This window comes from Schistocerca serialis, chromosome 11 (genome assembly GCF_023864345.2).
Source record: "Schistocerca serialis cubense isolate TAMUIC-IGC-003099 chromosome 11, iqSchSeri2.2, whole genome shotgun sequence".
Classification (NCBI taxonomy): Eukaryota; Metazoa; Arthropoda; class Insecta; order Orthoptera; family Acrididae; genus Schistocerca; species Schistocerca serialis.
In genome coordinates, this window is record NC_064648.1 from 165,528,510 (window position 1) to 165,552,491 (window position 23,982).

Genomic DNA, 23,982 nt, shown 5'->3' on the forward strand with positions numbered 1-23,982 from the left:
GGAGCTTAAGGATTCCCTACGGGGAACACACGCTAAACACGACGAGAGTGTCAGTCATGCAGTGAAAACACGGCTACGCCTACCGGACGAGAACTTCTACCAGCAGGTAATATATGCTCTTCCTCAACGTTAGCGTACGGCCATAGAACGTGATGGAGACTATGCAGAAAAATGGGACGTGGCCAAGACGTATTGATGTATAATGTCGCCAAATTTCGACTCTTAACAATAAATATGTTCTGAGGAAAAAATGTCAGACATTACTTATTGAACGACCCTCATATATATAAATGTGGTCACCGATCGCGCCTTGCAAGAGAAATGTCGAGGAGGCAGCGGTTCGAATCCTGACAAAGGCTCACTTTTGATCTAGATGTTTTTATCACTGGTCACATAATAAAATTTATATGACATTTGAGAAGAAATATAGTGAAAAAAAATTACGCATTTTCATGAAGTTGTAATAGATTTCATATGTTATTACCACACTACTGGCCATTAAAATTGCTACACCAAGATGAAATGCAGATGATAAACGGGTATCCATTGGACAAATATATTATACTAGAACTGACATGTGATTACATTTTCACGCAATTTGGGTGCATAGATCCTGAGAAATCAGTACTCAGAACAACCACCTCTGGCCGTAATAACGGCCTTGGTACGCCTGGGCGTTGATTCAAACAGAGCTTGGATGGCGCTACAGCTACAGCTGCCCATGCAGCTTCAACGCGATACCACAGTTCATCAAGAGTAGTGACTGGCGTATTGTGACGAGCCAGTTGCTCGGCCACCATTGACCAGACGTTTTCAGTTGGTGAGAGATCTGGAGAATGTGCTGGCAAGGGCAGCAGTCGAAATTTCTGTATCCAGAAAGGCCCGTACAGGACCTGCAACATGCGGTCGTGCATTATCCTGCTGAAATGTAGGGTTTCGCAGGGATCGAATGAAGGGTACAGCCGCGGGTCGTAACACATCTGAAATGTAACGTCCACTGTTCAAAGTGCCGTCAGTGCGAACGAGAGGTGACCGAAACGTGTAACCAATGGCACCCCATACGCCAGGTAATACGCCAGTACGGCGATGACGAATACAGGCTTCAATGTGCGTTCACCGCAATGTCACCCAATACGGATGCGACCATCATGATGCTGTAAACAGAACCTGGATTCATCCGAAAAAATGACATTTTGCCATTCGTGCACCCAGGTTCGTCGTCGAGTACACCATCGCAGGCGGTCCTGTCTGTGATGCACCGTCAAGGGTAACTGCAGCCATTGCCTCCGAGCTGATAGTCCATGCTGCTGCAAATGTCGTTGAACTATTCGTGCAGATGGTTGTTGTCTTGCAAACATCCCCACCTGTTGACTCAGAGATCGAGACGTGGCTGCACGATCCGTTACAGCCATGCGGATAAGATGCCTGTCGTCTCGACTGCTAGTGATACGAGGCCGTTGGGATCCAGCACGGCGTTCCGTACTACCCCCCTGAACCCACCGATTCCATATTCTGCTAACAGTCATTGGATCTCGACCAACGCGAGCAGCAATGTCGCGATACGATAAACCGCAATCGCGATAGGCTACAATCAGACCTTTATCAAAGTCGGAAACGTGATGGTACGCATTTCTCCTCCTTACACGAGGCATCACAACAACGTTTCACCAGGCAACGCCGGTCAACTGCTGTTTGTGTATGAGAAATCTGTTGGAGACTTTCCTCATGTGAGCACGTTGTAGGTGTCGCCACCGGCGCCAACTTTTTGTGAATGCTCTGAAAAGCTAATCATTTGCATATCACAGCATCTTCTTCCCATCGGCTAAATTTCGCGTCTGTAGCACATCATCTTCATGGTGTAGCAATTTTAATGACCAGTAGTGTACATTTACTATTTTTAATTAAATGCTCAAGCACGGGGGACAGGTTTGGGAAGCCCAGGTAAAACATCGACAAACAGTGATGCGACTGACGTTATTCAGTACAACAGGAAGTCACAGTGTGCCGGACCACGACAATAATGTACAATTACTCGTCAGATATTCTCGCGACACCACACGTCGCAGGATGGTGTTTGTCATACACACATGAAAAACATAAATTGAAACGGCATCCACTACATCGAATGAATGCAGGTTTCCCGCATTTACGGGGAATGTTCAGAGTTTCTAAGGGGAAACACGAAGCACACGTCGTTGACAATTTTAAAACAATTCTCTTTCTTCCAGTAGTACACGTAAAAAATTAAGTTTGATCGGGAGCCGAACTGTCGCCTCATACAGCAGGCGCGTCTTAGAATGCTCCAACGCTAAACACTATTTTGTTTGTTATTGACTGTTCGTTGGGGCGGACGTACGATGGCACCTATTCAACCATTCAAGTTCGTCGCTGATTGATTGATTCAGGTATTTTTTTTTTTTTTTTTTTTTTTTTTTTTTTTTTTTTTTTTTTTTTTTTTTCCCAGAGGACAGCTAACCCTCTGACCAAATACTTACGCTGACGTACCGTGCGGGCACCACCTGACAACCACGAACTCCAATGTCCGGCACCTGCTCACAGGCACATAAGCCACATAATATGTGGGTGAAACTTCTCTTGCGATGTTCTCGGAATTGGTTGAGTAGTGCACGTTACTACTTGAACATTATGTTGTTTTTATAGCCTACTAAAGCTGTACAGAGTTTGAAGTAAATCTGTGATCCCAAAGTCGTAGCCACCCCTTTCTAGATGGCTAGAGTGAAAAATCAAGAACTGCTGAGAAGATCGGGAGGGCAAAGGCGAGGAGTTCCTAGATAACAGGACGCAGCATGTCATTCTTAATGTAGAGAAGTCTTCCGAAATAAGAGTGATTTCAGGTGTGCCGCAGGGGAGTGTCATAGGACCGTTGCTATTCACAATATACATAAATGAGCTGGTGGATGACATCGGAAGTTCACTGAGGCTTTTTGCAGATGATGCTGTAGTATATCGAGAGGTTGTAACAATGGAAAATTGTACTGAAATGCAGGAGGATCTGCAGCGAATTGACGCATGGTGCAGGGAATGGCAATTGAATCATAATGTAGACAAGTGTAATGTGCTGCGAATACACAGAAAAATAGATCCTTCACCATTTAGCTACAAAATAGCAGATCAGCAACTGGAAGCAGTTAGTACCATAAATTATCTGGGAGTACGCATTAGGAGTGATTTAAAATGGAATGATCATATAATGTTGATCGTCGGTAAAGCAGATGCCAGACTGAGATTCATTGGAAGAATCCTAAGGAAATGCAATCCGAAAACAAAGGAAGTGGGTTACAGTACGCTTGTTCGCCCACTGCTTGAATACTGCTCAGCAGTGTGGGATCCGTACCAGATAGGGTTGATAGAAGAGATAGAGAAGATCCAACGGAGAGCAGCGCGCTTCGTTACAGGATCATTTAGTAATCGCGAAAGCGTTACGGAGATGATAGATAAACTCCAGTGGAAGGCTCTGCAGGAGAGACGCTCAGTAGCTCGGTACGGGCTTTTGTCAAAGTTTCGAGAACATACCTTCACTGAAGAGTCAAGCAGTATATTGCTCCCTTCTACGTATATCTCGCGAAGAGACCATGAGGATAAAATCAGAGAGATAAGAATCCTCACAGAAACATACCGACAATCCTTCTTTCCACGAACAATGCGAGACTGGAATAGAAGGGAGAACCGATAGAGGTACTCAATGTACCCTCCGCCACACACCGTCAGGTGGCTTGCGGATTATGGATGTAGATGTAGATGTTACTGAATGTTATACACCTATGAGCCAGATAAACCGGTACACCTGCCTAATACCCTGTATGGGCCCTCGAGCACGCAGAAGTGCCGCAACACGACGTGGCATGGACTCGACTAATGTCTGAAGTAGTGCTGGAGGGAACTGACACCATGAATTCTACAGGGCTGTCTACAAATCCGTAAGGGTACGAGGGGAGAGGGGGCGGAGATCTCTTCTGAGGAGCACGTTGCAAGGCATCCCAGATATGCTCAATAATGTTCACGTCTGGAGAGTTTTGTTGTTGTTGTTGTTTAAGGTAAGGAGACCAGAGAGCGAGGTCATCGGTCTCATCGGATTACGGAAGGACGGGCAAGGAAGTCGGCCGTGCCCTTTCAAAGGAACCATCCCGGCATTTCCCTGGAGCGATTTAGGGAAATCACGGAAAACCTAAATCAGGATGGCCGGACGCGGACTTGAACCGTCGTCCTCCCGAATGCGAGTCCAGTGTGCTAGACACTGCGCCACCTCGCTCGGTCTCAGAGTTTGGTAGCCAGAGGAAGTTTTTAAGCTCAGAAAAGGTTCCTGGAGCCACTTTGTTTGCGTGTGAGGTGTTGCATTGTCCTGCTGAAATTGCACGATTCCTCCGATTACGCAGCGGACATGAATGGATGCAGGTGATCAGACAGGATGATTACGTACGTGTCACCTGTCAGAGTCGTATCTAGACGTATCAGTCCCACACTGGGAGACACATTTCAGTGGGCCGGATGAAACGCGTTCCCGCAGCCTCATATGGATGAAGAGGTCACGTGGTTCAAATGGTTCAAATGGCTCTGAGCACTATGGGACTCAACATCTTAGGTCATAAGTCCCCTAGAACTTAGAACTACTTAAACCTAACTAACCTAAGGACATCACACACACCCATGCCCGAGGCAGGATTCGAACCTGCGACCGTAGCAGTCCCGCGGTTCCGGACTGCAGCGCCAGAACCGCTAGACCACCGCGGCCGGCAGGTCACGTGGGATCTGCTAAACCTCACCTGGGTAAGCAATGGTCGTACGGCTACCAGATGGCCTGCTTTACCCTGCTGGGAGACATGTACTAGTGATGGTAAGCAACTTCCTTGACTGTAGGGTTCTAAACTATACAAGGGATCGGTGATGGGCAGACCTGTACTCATTGCCATTTGTCTGTCTGTGTGTAAAGACCACGTTGACGTGTTCCTGGCCATCCACTCTGTGCACTGCACTAAACGATACGTGTCTGCACCGTAGTCAGTTTGCAACAGTAGTGAAGCAGATGCCCCCTAGTGCCGAAACGTGTGAGCGCACTTCCGTCATGGATAACATCACTGAAATCTTTAGTGTGGAGCTTAAACACTAGTACAGCAAGAGTATTCGCACATACCTGGTGAGTCATCATGTGTGTTTCCAGTTACTGAAGGCAAGCAACACTGTCAAAGTTCTTGTACGTCCATCTTCAAATGGGTGTACTGTCCACGGAAAAAATGTCCATACGAACCTTTCTTGCTCCTTATCCTGCCACCAATCGGTTCCTACAATTCACCCACATTTAGCAAAATCACCCTGTGTAGTGACATGCGTAGTACAGGAGTTACAAAATGATAAAGTACACGACTATTATCCTTTACATAATAATATGCAACAGAGCAGAAGGAACAAAAAAATACCCAGTAAAGTCAATCTCATTAACTATACATTAAACCATCAGCTATACAGGGTGGTCCATTGATCGTGACAGAGCCAAGTATCTCACGAAATAAGCGTCAAACGAAAAAACTGCAAAGAACGAAACTCGTCTAGCTTGAAGGGCGCTACGGCTGGCTCGCTACATGGCGCTGCCATAGGTCAAACGGATGTCAACTGCGTTTTTTGAAATAGGAACCCCCATTTTTTACTACATATTCGTGTAGTACGTAAAGAAATATGAATGTTTTAGTTGGACCACTTTTTTCGCTTTGTGACAGATGGAGCTGTAATAGTCACAAACGTGTAAGTACGTCGTATCACGTAACATTGCGCCAGTGCGGACCGTATTTGCTTCGTGATACATTATCCGTGTTAAAATGGACTTTAACCAATTACGGAAATGGTCGACATCGTGTTGATGTATAGCTAATGTGATCAAAATGCCCAACGGGCGTGTGCTATGTATGCTGCTCGGTATCCTGGACGACATCATTCAAGTGTCCGGACCGTTCGCCGGATAGTTACGTTATTTAAGGAAACAGGAAGTGTTCAGCCACATGTGAAACGTCAACCACGACCTGCAACAAATGATGATGCCCAACTAGGTGTATTAGCTGCTGTCGCGGCTAATCCGCACATCACTAGCAGACAAATTGCGCGAGAATCGGGAATCTCAAAATCTTCGGTGTTGAGAATGCTACATCAACATTGATTGCACCCGTACCATATTTCTATGCACCAGGAATTGCATGGCGACGATTTCGAACGTCGTGTACAGTTCTGCCACTGAGCACAAGAGAAATTACGGGACGATGACAGACTTTTTTCACGCGTTCTACTTATGGAGGGAGCGTCATTCACCAACAGCGGTAACGTAAACTGGCATAATATCCACTATTGGGCAACGCAATATCCACGTTGGCTGCGACAAGTGGAACGACAGCGACCTTGGCGGGTTAATGGGTGGTGCGACATGGGAGGAAGGATAATTGGCCGCCATCTTATCGATGGCAATCTAAATGATGCAATGTATGCCGATTTCCTACGTAATGTTCTACCGATGTTACTACAAGATGTTTCACTGAATGACGGAATGGCGATGTACTTCCAACATGATGGATGTGCGGCACACAGCTCGCGTGCGGTTGAAGCGGTATTGAATAGCGTATTTCATGACAGGTGGATTGGTCGTCGAAGCACCATACCGTGGCCCGCACGTTCACCGGATCTGAAGTCCCCGGATTTCTTTCTGTGGTGAAAGTTGAAGGATATTTGCTATCGTGATCCACCGACAACGCCCGAAAACATGCGTCAGCACATTGTCAATGCATGTGCGAGCATTACGGAAGGCGAACTACTCGCTGTTGAGAGGAATGTCGTTACACGTATTGCCAAGTGCACTGAGTTTGAGGGACATCATTTTGAGTATTTATTGCATTAATGTGGTATTTACAGGTAATCACGCTGTAACAGCATGCGAGCTCAGAAATAAGTTCACAAAGGTACATGTATCACATTGGAACAACCGAAATAAAATGTTCAAACGTACCTACGTTCCGTATTTTAATTTAAAAACCCTACCTGTTACTTGTTCATCTAAAATTGTAAGGCAATTGTTTATGACTATTGCAGCGCCATCTATCACGAAGCGAAAAAAGTGGCCCAACTAGATCATTCATATTTCCTTACGTACTACACGAATATGTAATAAAAATGGGGGTTCCTATTTTTAAAAAAAAGCAGTTGATATCTATTTGACCTTTGGCAGCGCCATCTAGCGGGCCAACCATGGCGCCATCTGGTTTCCCCCTTCAAGCCAGACGAGTTTCGTTCTTTGTAGTTTTTTCGTTTCACGCTTATTTCGTGAGATATTTGTCCCGGTCAGGATGAATGGACCACCCTGTACATAATGAATGCACTAGTACAGTTTGTAGATACATGGTTGCCGAGATATGGACGTTTGACTCTGACCGTGGGTGGTACTCGGATGCCCAAATAGTAAGCGGGAAGTCCGGATAGAAGGCCTGGTCCGGCACAAATTTTCATTGCCGTCATTCCATTCTACAGCTGACTTGTTACCCATATCCCCACTGCGAACACGATGTATGTACTTGATAACGGCTGTAGTCGCCGCATACTAATTCAGAATAATACAGGCATTGCAATATCCTCGTTTCGTTCCGTGTTATTAAGCTCTGTAAAAGAAAAAAAAGGCCAAAAAATCGGTACATCTGATGTACATGTAAAGACAAAAATATGATTGCAATTTCAGAAAAATTGGATGATTTGTTCAAGAGAAAGAGCTTGAAAAATTTAGCAAGCAAGCACGAGTTTTTGGATGTCCTCCTAGGGGACATCGCGCCAAATTATATTGAATCCATCTACTTCATCAAAACTACCAGTCACAATTTTTTCTTGTCTTGCTTAAATTATTTAACGAAGCAGCATGTTTCGTGGTGCAACTCTCATCTGCAGCCCACAGCGGCGATGCGACTTGAAGATTAACTGTACTGCACTGCACAGAAATGACAAATTAGGGACACAGCTGACCACACGTCTCCAGCTACATCAGAGTGTCCCGATGTGTGGAAGACTGCCAGTGACTACAACTCTTCTTGGAGGCCAATTGCATCGAGATGTACAGATTTGTGTTCTTGTTGCGATGATGTTTAATAAATTTCCGCTTCTAGGGAAACATGAAGAGCCTTTATGGTCACCATGTAGACTATGAAGTTTTGTGGAAAGTATCTACATCTACTATGAAGTTTTGTGGAACTACATCTACATCTATACTCCACAAGCCACCTGACGGTGTGTGGCGGAGGGTACCTTGGGTACCTCTATCGGTTCTCCCTTCTATTCCAGTCTCTTATTCTTCGTGGAAGGAAAGATTGTCGGTGTACCTCTGTGTGGGCTCTAATCTCTCTGATTTTATCCTCACGTTCTCTTCGCGAGATATACGTAGGAGGGAGCAATATACTGCTTGACTCTTCAGTGAAGGTATGTTCTCGAAACTTTAACAAAAGCCCGTACCGAGCTACTGAGCGTCTCTCCTGCAGAGTCTTCCACTGGAGTTTATCTATCATCTCCGTAACGCTTTCGCGATAACTAAATGATCCTGTAACGAAGCGCGCTGCTCTCCGTTGGATCTTCTCTATCTCTTCTATCAACCCTATCTGGTACGGATCCCACACTGCTGAGCAGTATTCGAGCAGTGGGGGAACAAGTGTACTGTAACCTACTTCTTTTGTTTCGGACTGCATTTCCTTGTGATTCTTCTAATGAATCTCAGTCTGGCATCTGCTTAACTGACGATTAATTTTATACGGTCATTCCAGTTTAAATCACTCCTAATGCCTACTCCCAGATAATTTGTGGAATTAACTGCTTCTAGTTGCTGACCTGCTATATGGTAGATAAATGATAAAGGATGTTTCTTTGTATGTATTCGCAGCACGTTACACTTGTCTACATTGAGATAGAGTTGCCATTCCCTTCACCACGCGTCAATTCGTTGCAGGTCCTCCTGCATTTCAGTACAATGTTCCATTGTTACAACCTCTCGATATACTACAGCATCGTCCACAAAAAGCCTCAGTGAGCTTCCGATGTTATCCACAAGGTCATATATATATATATAAATATATATATATATATATATATATATATATATATATATATATATATATATATTTTGTGAATAGCAACGGTCCTACGACACTCCCCTTCGGCACACCTGAAATCACTCTTATTTCGGAAGACTGAAACATCCCCTTAGAAAATTTATCTATTACTGTGCTGATAAACTTCTTATGTTATCTGATTTTCAAACAGCTGAGCAGAACTGAAGGTACTCTGACATTTCTCTCTTTACTTATTGTGATCAACACTAAACTGACACACAATATTTTTAGCGCAACGCAATCTGACTTGCAATAGTCCCTACAAAAAACTGGCCGTCACTAACGATAACCTATACCTTTCATGAATCACTTACCTCACAAAAATATTCGTTACTCGAACTACTGCACTACAGAGAGCGCCAATACTACCAGCTAAATAAAGGATTCTAAGTACTGAAGGCACAGTTATCAAATGAAAGATTGTATATATATAATCTCAGTTCATGACACCCAGTCTTACATATTTCCTTTTTCTGATCGTCCGCTCTCAAAACTCTGCCATCTCTCTCCCCACATCCACCATTGCTGGCGGGTCACCTCCAACTGCGCAACGCTACGCTCTGTTCACATCGAACTGTCCAACACTACAATAGCGAATATTCCAACAACGCCAACCAGCCACAGACTGAACACAGCACAGCCAGTGATTTTCATACAGAGCGCTACGTGACGTTACCAACATAAAAACCTAAACAGCCTACTTAGATAGACCAACATAAAAACCTAAACAGCCTACTTACAAGACTTCTCTCCATTGAGAATGACATGCTGCGTTCTGTTATCTAGGAACTCTTCAATCCAATCACACAATTGGTCTGATCGTCCATATGCTCTTTCTTTGTTTATTAAACGAGTGTGGGGAACTGTATCGAACGCCTTGCGGAAGTCAAGAAACACGGCATCTACCTGGGAACCCGTGTCTATGGCCCTCTGAGTCTCATGGACGAATAGCGCGAGCTGGGTTTCACACGGCCGTCTTTTTCGAAACCCATGCTGATTCCTACAGAGTAGATTTCTAGTCTCCAGAAAAGTCATTATACTCCAACATAATACGTGTTCCAAAATTCTACAACTGATCGACGTTAGAAATATAGGTCTATAGTTCTGCACATCTGTTCGACGTCCCTTCTTGAAAACGGGGATGACCTGTGCCCTTTTCCAATCTTTTGGGAACGCTAGGCTCTTCCAGAGACCAACGGTACACCGCTGCAAGAAGGGGGGCAAGTTCCTTCGCGTACTCTGTGTAAAATCGAACTGCTATCCCACCAGGACCAGCGGCCTTTCATCTTTTGAGCGATTTTAATTGATTTTCTATCACTCTGTCATCTATTTCGATATCTACCATTTTGTCATCTGTGCGACAATCTAGAGAAGGAACTACAGTGCCGTCTTCCTCTGCGAAACAGCTTTGGAAAAAGACATTTAGTATTTCGGCCTTTAGTCTGTCATCCTCTGTTTCAGAACCATTTTGGTCACAGAGTGCCTGGACATTTTGTTTTGATCCACCTATCGCTTTGACATAAGACCAAAATTTCTTACGATTTTCTGCCAAGTCAGTACATAGACCTTTACTTTGGAATTCACTGAACGCCTCTCGCATATCCCCCCCTCACACTGCATTTCGTCTAATTTTTGTTTGTCTGCAAGGCTATCATTATTGTTCCTCTCTCGACTGCTGTTTGTATTATTTCAAACTGACTGGTTTCGTGATAGTGGGTTCCCATCCGGTGTTTATGATACTATAACCTAGCATTTACGCAGCTTCCTTTACAATGGGTTCGCACAAAAGGAGACGACACATCTTAAAAGTTTTCTAACTGTTTCTCTCTAAAGGAACGTATCTTTGTGAATCTAGGAACTCCTCAGTTATGTTTTTTGTGTAATCCTATGGTGTGTTTTATGCACAAATTATTTCGAAACTGTATGTTTAAATACGATGCTATGTGTAAAAGGCACCAAAAAACACAACACGCCCATTACACTATTTTTTTTCCAATTTTAATGTAAAGCGACAGTGCTCTGCCATATGGCAGTGACACTGATAGTGTTCCACTAAGACTGGTTACTGCAACAAATTAGATAGAATATATTTTGGCTCTCTAATTCGAGAGTGGTTTGATAAGTCTGGCAATAAAAAAAAAGAAAAAAAAGTTTGTGTCGCAAGTCACTCACCTTACTTCTCAATATAGTCCCCTCTGAGGAATATACGCTTGGTCCAGTGCTCCTTCAGTTTTTTCATCTCATCAGAAAAATAGGTCCTGTTAAGCTCTGAAAAATACTCGTTGATTGCAAGTATCACTTCCCCATTTACTGAAAATTTCTTCCCAGCAAACCAGAGGTTCACGTTAGGGAGCGGGGAGAAGTAACTTGGAGCTAAGTCTGGTGAACAGGGTGGATAAGAAGCCATTTAATGCACCTTCGCCATTTTTATGACTAATGTGTGGGATACTGCGCTATCCTGGTGAAAGAGAACTTTGTTGCGTGCCAACCTTAGTCGTTTTTCAGCTGATGAAAGTTTCCAAAGATCCAACAATGAAGCATAACAGTTACCTATGAGGATTATTCCTTGGGAATCCCAAAATACAGTTGTCACCACAGTACCAGCTGACAAGATAATCTCTGCTTTCTTGAATGCACTTTCATCGACATTTGTCCATCGTTTTGAATGTGGTTTTGACTCAAGTGTGTAATGATGGAGCCAGGTTTCATCAACAGCCGCAAATCGTGCTGAAACACGGTGCCAGGTATGCTTTTGGTTGGTTGTGAGCCATTGTGGCACCCACTTCGCACAGAGCACACACAGCTTTTCTGTAGTTAGTTCTCCCTCAGTTGAGACGCTCACAGTTTCAGAAATCTCACGAATTTGTATCCAGCAGTCTTGCATTTCCATATTGTGGATTTTGTCACTGGTTTCCTTTGTGGTAACATCAACTGGACGGCCACAGCATTCTTTGTCTTCGCTTCTTGGTCGACCACATTTAAATTCATTAATCTAAAATTAAGTAGTCTTCAAAGGTGTTGCAGAGTCCACATGAACTTCATCCACTTCTGTTTTGATTTGTGTGGCAGCCTAAGTTCAAATGAAAATGTTTAGTAATGGCATGAAACTTGTTTTCTTTTTTTCATTTCCAGTTGCAATCGACTCACTGAACAATTCAGAAATCTGTCAATAATGAACTGTGTGCTGCACATTGTTGAAATTCTTTATACAAACCTTGGAATAATCAAGCTTACCAACCATGGTTCAATTTTTTCATGTACGTTTACCAGACTTATCAAACTACCCGAATATCGTAAACACAAGATTGTAAACCGATTGTCATTTATTTTTATGTATTTTAACATATACAAAGAAGGACTACACTGTCTGAAACAGGTCAGTTTGACAAAAACAGGAAGTGTGCATGTTCTACAAGTAGCAATAGCGATTTGCATCCCTGTGACAAGTTTGTCCAATTTTGTCAGAAATTTCTAATTGTAACCAACAAAAGTACGAGGGCAGTTCAATAAGTAATGCAACACATTTTTTTTCTGAAACAGGGGTTGTTTTATTGAGCATTGAAATACACCAGGTTATTCCCCAATCTTTTAGCTACACAACACTATTTTTCAACGTAATCTCCATTCAATGCTACGGCCTTACGCCACCTTGAAATGAGGGCCTGTATGATTGCACGGTACCATTCCACTGGTCGATGTCGGAGCCAACGTCGTACTGCATCAATAACTTCTTCATCATCCGCGAAGTGCCTCCCACGGATTGCGTCCTTCATTGGGCCAGACATATGGAAATCCGACGGTGCGAGATCGGGGCTGTAGGGTGCATGAGGAAGAAGAGTCCACTGAAGTTTTGTGAACTCCTCTCGGGTGTGAAGACTTGTGTGAGGTCTTGCATTGTCATGAAGAAGGAGAAGTTCGTTCAGATTTTTGTGCCCACGGACATGCTGAAGTCGTTTCTTCAATTTCTGAAGAGTAGCACAATACACTTCAGAGTTGATCGTTTGACCATGGGGAAGGACATCGAACAGAATAACCCCTTCAGCGTCCCAGAAGACTGTAACCATGACTTTACCGGCTGAGGGTATGGCTTTAAACTTTTTCTTGGTAGGGGAGTGGGTGTGGCGCCACTCCATTGATTGCCGTTTTGTTTCAGGTTCGAAGTGATGAACCCATGTTTCATCGCCTGTAACACTTTTTAACAAGAAATTGTCACCCTCAGCCACATGACAAGCAAGCAATTCCACACAGATGGTTCTCCTTTGCTCTTTATGGTGTTCGGTTAGACAACGAGGGACCCAGCGGGAACAAACCTTTGAATATCCCAACTGGTGAACAATTGTGACAGCACTACCAACAGAGATGTCAAGTTGAGCACTGAGTTGTTTGATGGTTATCCATCGATCATCTCGAACGAGTGTGTTCGCATGCTCCGCCATTGCAGGAGTCACAGCTGTGCACGGCCGGCCCGCACGCGGGAGATCAGACAGTCTTGCTTGACCTTGCGGCGATGATGACACACGCTTTGCCCAATGACTCATCGTGCTTTTGTCCACTGCCAGATCACCGTAGACATTCTGCAAGCGTCTATGAATATCTGAGATGCCCTGGTTTTCCGCCAAAAGAAACTCGATCACTGCCCGTTTTTTGCAACGCACATCCATTACAGACGCCATTTTAACAGCTCCGTACAGCGCTGCCACCTGTCGGAAGTCAATGAAACTATACGAGACGAAGCGGGAATGTTTGAAAATATTCCACAAGAAATTTCCGGTTTTTTCAACCAAAATTGGCCGAGAAAAAAAATGTGTTGCATTACTTATTGAACTGCCCTCGTATATTACAGTTTTAAATGAAGTGATGGTTTTTGCCTGACCGGCTTTGTGTATTACTGTCACAGGCCCACTTTTACCTTGGACGCACTGTATGTGCTGCAGCTGGGTAAACACAGTGGGTCAGGGTCGCACTCTCAGTCTGTCTGCACATTTTATAGTGCCGAGCTTTCTTTGCGACAAAAGGCATCCTTCCTCAGGGTGTGCCGGGCGAGGAGCCACACCGGCGGCGCAGCAGCAGCCCGCGCCTGCTGGACCGCGTGCAGCTGTTCGACCGCGTGGCACAGGAGCACGCCGAGTCGCAGGCCACGAACCCCTTCTCCGACCACTTCCAGGGCCGCGTCTCGCCTCGGCCCGACGACCCCGACTATGGCAAGTGAGTACTGTGCGGCAGCAGTCTGGCCAAACTATAGCGTTAACCTCCTCTTAATGTATACTTTTTTCAAATTTGAAGCTGTCACGTATAAAAATACGTGCGATATCTACATTACTAAATGGCTAACACAATGCGCACTGATACAGATCCAATTTCTACTGGTACACAGCTGGAGGTACTCATGGATGATCAGACACTGTAGAGGTACCAAATGTTCACTGCTATGTTGCACTTACTGATTCAAAAACCCCCAGACTCTTCTATGGCAACAAGATCCACTGATGTAGCGTGCTATGAGGCCGCAAATTCTGCTACATTGTGAACAATACAAACACCAGCATTTGGAAGATGTGCAGTTATTCTCACAATGAACTGGAGTACAAGGCTAGCAAAGAAGCTCCAAAAATAAACTGTAGAAGGTATACGATTTTAATAAGCTGCCTGTATGAACTACTCATCATGTGTATGAACGAGCCAACACCATTTCAAAAAAAGGGTACTTCATCAAATTTCTCCAAAAAGTTAATTCATAATATACACTACTGGCCATTAAAATTGCTACACCAAGAAGAAATGTAGATCATACACAGGTATTCATTGGACAAATATATTATACTGGAACTGACATGTGATTACATTTTCTCGCAATTTTGGTGCATAGATCCTGAGAAATCAGTACTCAGAACAACCACCTCTGGCCGTAATAACGGTCTTGATACACCTGGGCATTCAGCCAAACAGAGCTCGGGTGGCATGTACAGGTACAAGTGCCCATACAGCTTGAACACGATACCACAGCTCATCAAGAGTAGTGACTGGCGTATTGTGATGAGCCAGTTGCTCGGCCACCATTGACCAGACGTTTTCAATCGGTGAGAGATCTGGAGAATGTGCTGGCCAGGGCAGCAGTCGAACATTTTCTGTATCCAGAAAGGCCCATACAGGACCTGCAACATGTGGTCGTGCATTATCCTGCGGAAATGTAGGGTTTCACAGGGATCGAATGAAGGGTAGAGCCACGGGTCGTAACACGTCTGAAATGTAACGTCCACTGTTCAAAGTGCCGTTAATGCGAACAAGAGGTCACCGAGACGTATAACCAATGGCACCCCATACCATCACGCCGGGTGATGCGTCAGTATGGTGATGACGAATCCATGCTCCCAATTTGCGTTCACCACGATGTCGCTCAACAAGAATGCGACCATCGTGATGCTGTAAACAGAACCTGGATTCATCCGAAAAAAGGACGTTTTGCCATTCGTGCACCCAAGTTCGTCGTCGAGTACGCCATTGCAAGCGCTCCTGTCTGTGATGCAGCGTCAAGGATAACCGAAGCCATTGTCTCCGAGCTGATAGTCCATGCTGCTGCAAACGTCGTTGAACTGTTCGTGCAGATGGTTGTTGTCTTGGAAACCTCCCCATCTGTTGACTCAGGGATCGAGACGTTACTGCACGATCCGTTACAGCCATGCGGATAAGATGCCTGTCATCTCGACTGCTATTGATACGAGGCCGTTGGGATCCAGCACGGCGTTCCGTACTACCCACCTGAACCCACCGATTCCATATTCTGCTAACAGTCATTGGACCTCGACCAACGCGAGCAGCAATGTCGCGATACGATAAACCGCATTCGCGATAGGCTACAATCCGACCTTTATCAAAGTCGGAAACGTGATGGTACGCATTTCTCCTGCTTACACGAGGCATCACAACAACGTTTCACCAGGCTACGCCTGTCAACTGCTGTTTGTGTATGAGAAATAGGTTGGAAACTTCCCTCATGTCAACACGTAGTAGGTGTCACCACCGGCGCCAACCTTGTGTGAATGCTCTGAAAAGCTAATGATTTGCATGTCACAGCATCTTCTTCCTGTTGGTTAAATTTCGCGTTTGTAGCGCGTCATCTTCGTGGTGTAGCAATTTTAATGGCCAATAGTGTAAATACACTGCCTGATAAAGGAAGTGAAGCTCGCACAAGACACGGTCAGATGTCAATGTAACTATGTATATGTACAGACCATTGGTGGGTATGTAAATGATTGTAGTGGCAGTGTTTTGTGACAAGAGTAGTCCCAGATGGTACTAAGGTTGTTCATGTTCATTGCTGGAACCAGACTTGGTAAGGTATATAAGAAAGTTCAGAATGGTTCAAATTGCTCTGAGCACTATGAGACTTAACTTCTGAGGTCATCAGTCCCCTAGAACTTAGAACTACTTAAACCTAACTAACCTAAGGACAACACACATCCATGCCGGAGGCAGGATTCGAACCTGCGACCGTAGCGTTCGCGCGGTTCCAGACTGTAGCGCCTAGATGCGCTCGGCCACTCCGGCCGGCGTATAAGAAAGTGGACAGTGTCAGATGTTGAAGGAAGAGGGGAAGGAAGGTTATGATTTAAGGTTCCATCGACGTCAGGGTGATTAGAGGTGGCGCACAACCAACAGAATGATTCAAGGGATGGGGAAGAAAATCGACCGTACCCTTTCAAAGCAATCTCCCTGGCATTTGAGTGAGCAACTTAGGGGAATCACAGAGAATCTAAATCAGGATTGATGGTCTCGGATTTGAAGAGCTGTTCTCGCAAATATGAGCGCAGTGTGCTATCCACTGTCCCACCTCAGTCAATGTGAAATGGTGAGGCAGCGGTATCCACATCTGACACAATCTGAAAAGGGCGTCATTGTGGGTCTCTAGGTGGCTGATCAGTCGCATCGTACGGTACCTGTATTTATGGATTGTCCAAAAGTCACAGTTGCCTGAATTTAGAAGCGTGGGGATGTGAGGGTGACTTCACGTCGTCAGTGTTCTTCTCGATCAGATCACGCCTGACCACGAGAAGGGATGATGGCTGTATTGCGCACCAAGCACATGGTAACCCCTTCACATATGCGCCTGTACTCTGAGAACCAGTAATGGACTGAATGCGACATACTGTGCCATTCAACAGCATTGGACGAAGACTGGCAGCAGCTAAACTGGGGAATTACTGTCGCATGTGCACACTGCCGTTGACACCACAAGACAAACAGAGGCGTTTGCAGTGACGCCATCACCAGGAAGCATATATTCCACGTCTATATCTACATCGTTAGTCTACAGTTCACAATTAAGTGCTTGGCACGGGGTTCGTCGAACCCACTTGACTATTTCTCTGCAGCTCCACTCTCGAATAGCGTGTGGAGAAAAAGAACACTTAGCAGTTTCCGTTCAAGGTATGATTTTTCTTTATTTTATTGCGACGATCATTCCTCCCTATGTAGTTGGGCGCCGACACAATATTTTCACACTCTGAGAAGAGAGCAGGTGACTGAAATTTTATGAGAATACCCTCCCGCAACGAAGAAACCCTTATGGTTGCCACCCCAGTTTACATATCACATCCGTGGCGCTCTCTCCCCTGTTTCGGGATAGTACAAAACGAGCTGCCCTTCTTTGAATTTTTTTGAAGTTATCCATCGATCCTATACGATGCAGATCCCACACTGCACAGCAGTACCCCAGAAGAGGACGTACAAGCATAGTATAGGCTGTCTCTTTAGTAGACCTGCTGCATTTTCTCAGTGTTCTGGCAATATTATCTATGTGAATGTTCCAACTTGTTATGCCGGCCGCGGTGGTCTAGCGGTTCAGGCGCTCAGTCCGGAACCGCGCGACTACTACGGTCGCAGGTTCGAATCCTGCCTCGGGCATGGATGTGTGTGATGTCCTTAAGTTAGTTAGGTTTAAGTAGTTCTAAGTTCTAGGGGACTGATGACCTCCGATGTTAAGTCCCATAGTGCTGAGAGCCTTTACTTAAGTTATTCGTAATATTGCTGATGAGTAGCATCGCACTGTGTTCGGCGACGAATCGGGTTCTGCTCTACCCCATCATCGACCACTGTGGCAGCAACCTAGGCAGAGGTCCCATTCCTCGAATCTTTTGCTGAGACACAACGGTATTTATTACTTCTGCTGTCACGGCGTGGGGAACATGGGGTATGACTTCAGGTCAGAGATGGCTGTTATTGACGGAATTCTGACAGCACGGTGGTAGGTACATAACGGACATTCCACACGTGTCACCTCTCACGCGATAGAATTGTGGTATCATTTTTCAACAGGACAATACTCGCACACACACGATTTGTGTCGCTATGAACTGTCGGCGTGATTTTGAAGATACTCTAGTGACTAGCAACAGCCTGTAACCTCCCCTCACTTATCGACCTTAATGACAGTGAAAAATTAAACTGCGTGCACCTAATGAAAATTTCGGAAAAGCAGTCGTCACCGAAGTTAATCTGTCGGTAAAGAGGGAGGAAAGGGTTGCATCTAAATGAAAGAAAAAATGCAAATGAAACTGGTGGAAATTAATTTTGAAAAGGGTAAAGTTAATAAAGAAAGTAAATGTGCAGTCGTTATGTTAACAATTAACTGGCTTTAATTAGATATTTGAGATTTGTGGAAAATTACGGTCGCCAGTCCTATGGACAACTACTATAATAACTGAAAATTAAAGATTAATGCACATATAATTAGCACTAAAAGTGTGGCAACTGAAGGTTGACACGTGTTGTGCGAAAACTGAATGTTTGCCAGAAGTAATAAATTTCGCTACACTCAGACTTAATTTAGCAAAAGAATAAATGGAACTGGGAAACTGAAAGTTAATTTATTGACTGAAATTAATAGTGAAACTTTGTTTCTGAAGCACTTCGAAATTCAATAAAATAAGGTTAGCCTTGGGCTACCTCAACAATCATTTCAAAAGCTACTTGAATCTACGCATTTTAGAAATGAGAGATTTAACTTTAAACTTGAATTAAATTATTCTGAACAATTAACAATAGTAAAATTTAGTACGTATCAAGCTGAGCTGCAGTCACAGGTAAGCTAAAATACGGTAACAAAACTCGCACTCCTAATTTGTGCTTGAGTAATCTAAATATTGCAGCCAGCTATGAATACTTTAACTGAACTTTGAGATTAAAGCAGTGAAATGGGATGATATTACTTTAATGCTGGTGTTTGAATTTCAACAACACTCGGGTTCATTCCGGAAAAGGAAGCGACGCTGCTTGGTAATGCAATCGGGACAATGAGCAACAAAAGTTCATGCTACGTTGCTGTAGTTTAATGAAAAAAATTTAACAGTTTGAAAAGCTGGGGTCTGCCATACAGTTCTAAAACTTTACGTGCTTTTAGTATTCCTTGTTGGTTGATTGAAGGTTTGCAGTCGTCGATCGGGGAGGTGGCGACAGTCACTCATTGCCGGCCGTCGCTGTTGCAGAAGCTGGATGTCGGCGCGCCTTCTTCTCGACACGGTCACCAGGCGAAACGGGCTCTTGACGTGCGCCAGCTGATGCTTCCCGTCCGCGACACCGTGTCAGAAACTACCATAGCAAGTCGAGCGCAGTTACATGTTGCCAAACCCTGAAAGCGCGGCAACTCGCGGGAGCGTCACACAACACACCTGCTCCACCGCCCTACTCCAGCGAGATACTGCTCTGCCCGCGCTCCATGCGGCAGAGTTAACACTACCCAAGATCCTAAACGCTTTGGTTCTCCACACAACCTATCGATGTAATCGTTCGATAGCATAGTTTTCCCTAGGCCAGACCCAGCGTAAAAATACAAATAATATTTACAAAACAAACCAGTTATACATCGACAAAAATGTATATATATATATATATATATATATATATATATATATATATATATATATATATATAGTAAAACAATTACAATATATAAAGACGCAGAAATGTCATATCTTCAGGTAACAAAATAAGGAGAAAAATTTATAGTACAAGAGATGGAAACAGGAGGATATGCATTTCCGGCGTTACAAGCCCCCTATCCGCCCTGACATAATATGTGTGGGACTAGTCCAGACAGCAGCTCTGTCCTAGTACCAGTATCCCCAATATCGAGAACCACTCACAAACGTTGTGGGCCACCTCACCTCAGAGGATGACAGAATGGCTTTGTGACACCCTTTTCTTCTGAGTCAGGGCATGAATCCAGGCCAAGTTCTGTATACGAGGGTTGGAACTACACACACGAACTACACACAAGAGGCGGCCACACGGGTAGCGGGGGCTGTGTGGAAGGGAGTGGGCGGTTTTTTGGGTTAGAGGGTCTCGGGTAAACACAGAAGGGACGTCCGTCTAAAAGTGGGCGGGTAAAACACAGTAAGGTAGTTGTAGGAACCATTGGTATTGTAGTTGTAAATTGTCGTAGCTGTGTTGGGAAAGAACCAGAGCTCCAGGCCCTAATAGAAAGCAGCGAAGCTCAAATAGTTGTAAGTACAGAGAAATGGCTAAAGCCGGAAATAAGTTCAGCCGAAATTTTTTCAAACGATCTAGTAGTGTTCAAAATGGTTCAAATGGCTCTGAGCACTACGCGACTTAACTTCTGAGGTCATCAGTCGCCTAGAACTTAGAACTAATTAAACCTAAGGACATCACACACATCCATGCCCGAGGCAGGATTCGAACCTGCGACCGTAGCGGTCACGTGGTTCCTTTTACCGCAGGGCCACACTGGCCGGCTCTAGTAGTGTTCAGAAAGGACAGATTAAATACAGTTGGTAGTCGAATATTTATTGCTGTCAGAGGTAGTTTGCCTTGTAGCGAAATTGAAGTAGATAGTTCGTGTAAAATAGTATGGGTAGAGGTTATACCTGACATTTGGACTAAACTATTAACTGGATCGTTTTACCGACTCCCGACTCAGCAGGAAAGTACTTGGGCTCGAACAAACACAAATACACCAAAATCGTGTGAGAAATAATCTAAAGGTCTCTTGTTGCACTAGTGATATCCCGCATCTGCAAAACTCTGCAGTCGTCCGTTAGAGGCCTCTGTGTATGCCGTGCCGCATTGCACACTGAGCTGCCGGTACGCCAGTCGGGACCAGTAGGGACGGTGCAGTGTGCCTCTGAAGTTGCGTTTTGTGACATTATTTGTGTACTGAAGCGTCAGATGGCTCGGCGATTGGTAATCAGTCCTCCTAATGTATTGCGATTGGTTGAGATGAAGTTACGAAGAGCCCTTCTTCGTGAAGATGGTACTGGTGTAGAAGACGAATGAATCGCATGTTTTCTGGTATCTATTATAGTGCAGAAATGTGAGCATAGGTTAGAAACAGATACTGTTGTAACACTAACACATAATGATGATGATAGGGATGATAATGAAGAACAACTCATTGCAAACGGTAGTGCTACGGCAAGTGCGGGAAGAGGCGATGGAAGCAGTGACAGTGAATACCAACCGTCTCTCAAGGCGGAGGTTAAAGTTGCAAGTATCATCACGGCGTTTGATGACAACACACTGGAGAACATGTACGATGATTATTACGTAAGAGGTTTCGACACATACGACAAACTTCTCAAAAGATACCCTAAGCTGAAGTCTAAAAGTAATATTAAAAACATACTGGATTACGTGGCAAAGAAAAGAGAAGGAAATAAAATTTTCAAAGGAAATCGTACACTGCTGTTCAAGACCATCAAGGAGCATGTAATGGTGAAATTCGATGAAGCGCGCGAGAATGCGGTTCCGCAGTTCATTATTGGCATTTACAGCATTGCGCATTGGACGTAGCCAGAAATCTCGGGTGTACAAGCTTTACAGCTTCACTAGCATTTATTACTAATTTGGAAAAGGAGTTTAGGATAACATCACGCCGTATCACTATGCTCCAAGCACGAAAAGATAAGGATGACGAAGAAGAGCTTATTGAAAGAACTCAAACGTTTGTTGCTGACGTCAATGAGCATATCACGAGAGAAAACATCGATATTAGTTCTGTATGGAACTGTGATCAGAGTCAGTTCAACTATGAACTTTCTTGTTGCAGAACACTATCCATGAAAGGGGATGGAAACACTGTCGCGATGTTGCAGTCAGTTAACTGTGCAACACACAGTTACACGATCGATGTTGCTTCATCAATGGACGGCCGATTGGCAGACAAACTCTACATTTGCTTCCAAGAATCCAGTGGAAAGTTTGGACCCCGCGTGTCAAGGGAAATAGAGACGCGGTGCCCTCCAAATGTCGTCGTCGATGCAAGTGTGAGTGGGAAGATGACGCAACAACATCTGAAGACGTTTTTTCTGTCAGTTTTGAATCCACATTTGTCGAGAAAGTCATTAGTACTTTGTGACGCCTCCTGGTCTGGACATAAGGATGAACGAGTACTACTGGAAGCATCTGGCGGAAGACATGTAGATTTAAAAATCATTCCGCCTAAAACTACAAAATATGCACAACCTCTCGACGTGTATTTCTTCAGGCAATATAAAGTATATGCCAAGAGAATAACAGACTTCATTAAACTACGTTCCAGTAATATGCAGCCGAAATTGCACGACAGGTTCTTTATCACGAATATGCATTCTGTCATTTACAATCAGTTATCTGCGGGAGTATGCAGATCAATGCTTCGTTACGCGTGGCAAAACGGTCGCTACGATATTGGTGAACCAGTGAACAACTTCAAAAGTGTCATTGACGTGACGTTCAACACTGATATTATAGAATGTGCAAATACGCCATGCGACCGACTTGCATTTGTTCACTGTGCGTTTTGCAGTCATTCGTATTGCTCGGACCATTTTATGGACATTCCGCATTTACATTTATAGTTAAGATTGCTGCATTGCGTATGGCGTCTACAATTACATCTACAGTGATATCTAGAGCATGACTGCAAAGTTTTGCCGGCCGGAGTGGACGAGCGGTTAAAGGCGCTTCAGTCTGGAACCGCGTGACCGCTACGGTCGCAGGTTCGAATGCTGCCTCGGGTATGGATGTGTGTGATGTCCTTAGGTTAGTTAGGTTTAAGTAGTTCTAAGTTCTAGGGGACTGATGACCACAGAAGTTAAGTCCCATAGTGCTCAGAGCCATTTTTTTGCAAAGTTTTGCAGAAAAACGACACCCAGCAGCGCATTCAGAGGTACATAATGGTCTTGTAACCAAACGTTCATACAGATCTGTTTGTTCGGGCCCAAGTACTTTCCTGGTCAGAAGATATAGTTGCTGAACAGTTCAAAGAAAACTTAAGTCTCATTTCAAATAAGTACCCGGCTCATACAATTATAGTCGGTGGTGACTTTAATCTACCCTCGATATGCTGGAAAAATTATACGCTTAAAGCCGGCGGCAGGCATAAAACGTTACCCGAAATTGTACTGAATGCTTTCTCAGAAAATTATTTTGAACAATTAGTTCATGAGCCCAATCGAAGCGTAAATGGTTGGGAAGGCATACTTGACCTTTTAGCAACAAATAATCCTGGACAAATAGTGAGTATTGCGACGAATACAGGGATTAGCGAGCACAAAGCAGTTGCTGCTAGGCTGAATACCCTAACACCTACAACCATCAAAAAGAAACGCGAAGTATATCTATTTAAAAAAGCTGATAAAAATACTCTTAACGCCTTTTTGAGAGACTGTTTTCACTCCTTCCGATCTGATCATGTTAGTGTAGAAAAGTTGTGGAATGTTTTCAAAGAGATAGTATCGACAGCAGTTGAGAGATATATACCACATAAATTAATAAGTGATGGTACTGATCCCCCACGATACACGAAACGGGTCAGATAGTTGTTGCAGAAGCAACGAGAAAAGCATGCCAAATT

The 23,982-nt window shown here is 44.3% G+C and overlaps 1 protein-coding gene across 1 annotated transcript in view; it reads left to right on the forward strand.

Moving 5' to 3' along the window:
- The window catches only part of LOC126426843 (actin-binding Rho-activating protein-like), a 242,824-nt gene that overhangs the window by 67,075 nt on the left and 151,767 nt on the right, over positions 1-23,982 (forward strand). Inside the window, exon 2 of the mRNA XM_050088862.1 lies at positions 14,164-14,339. Coding sequence (XP_049944819.1) covers positions 14,164-14,339 — 176 coding nt within the window. The remainder of the gene's footprint in view (positions 1-14,163; positions 14,340-23,982) is intronic.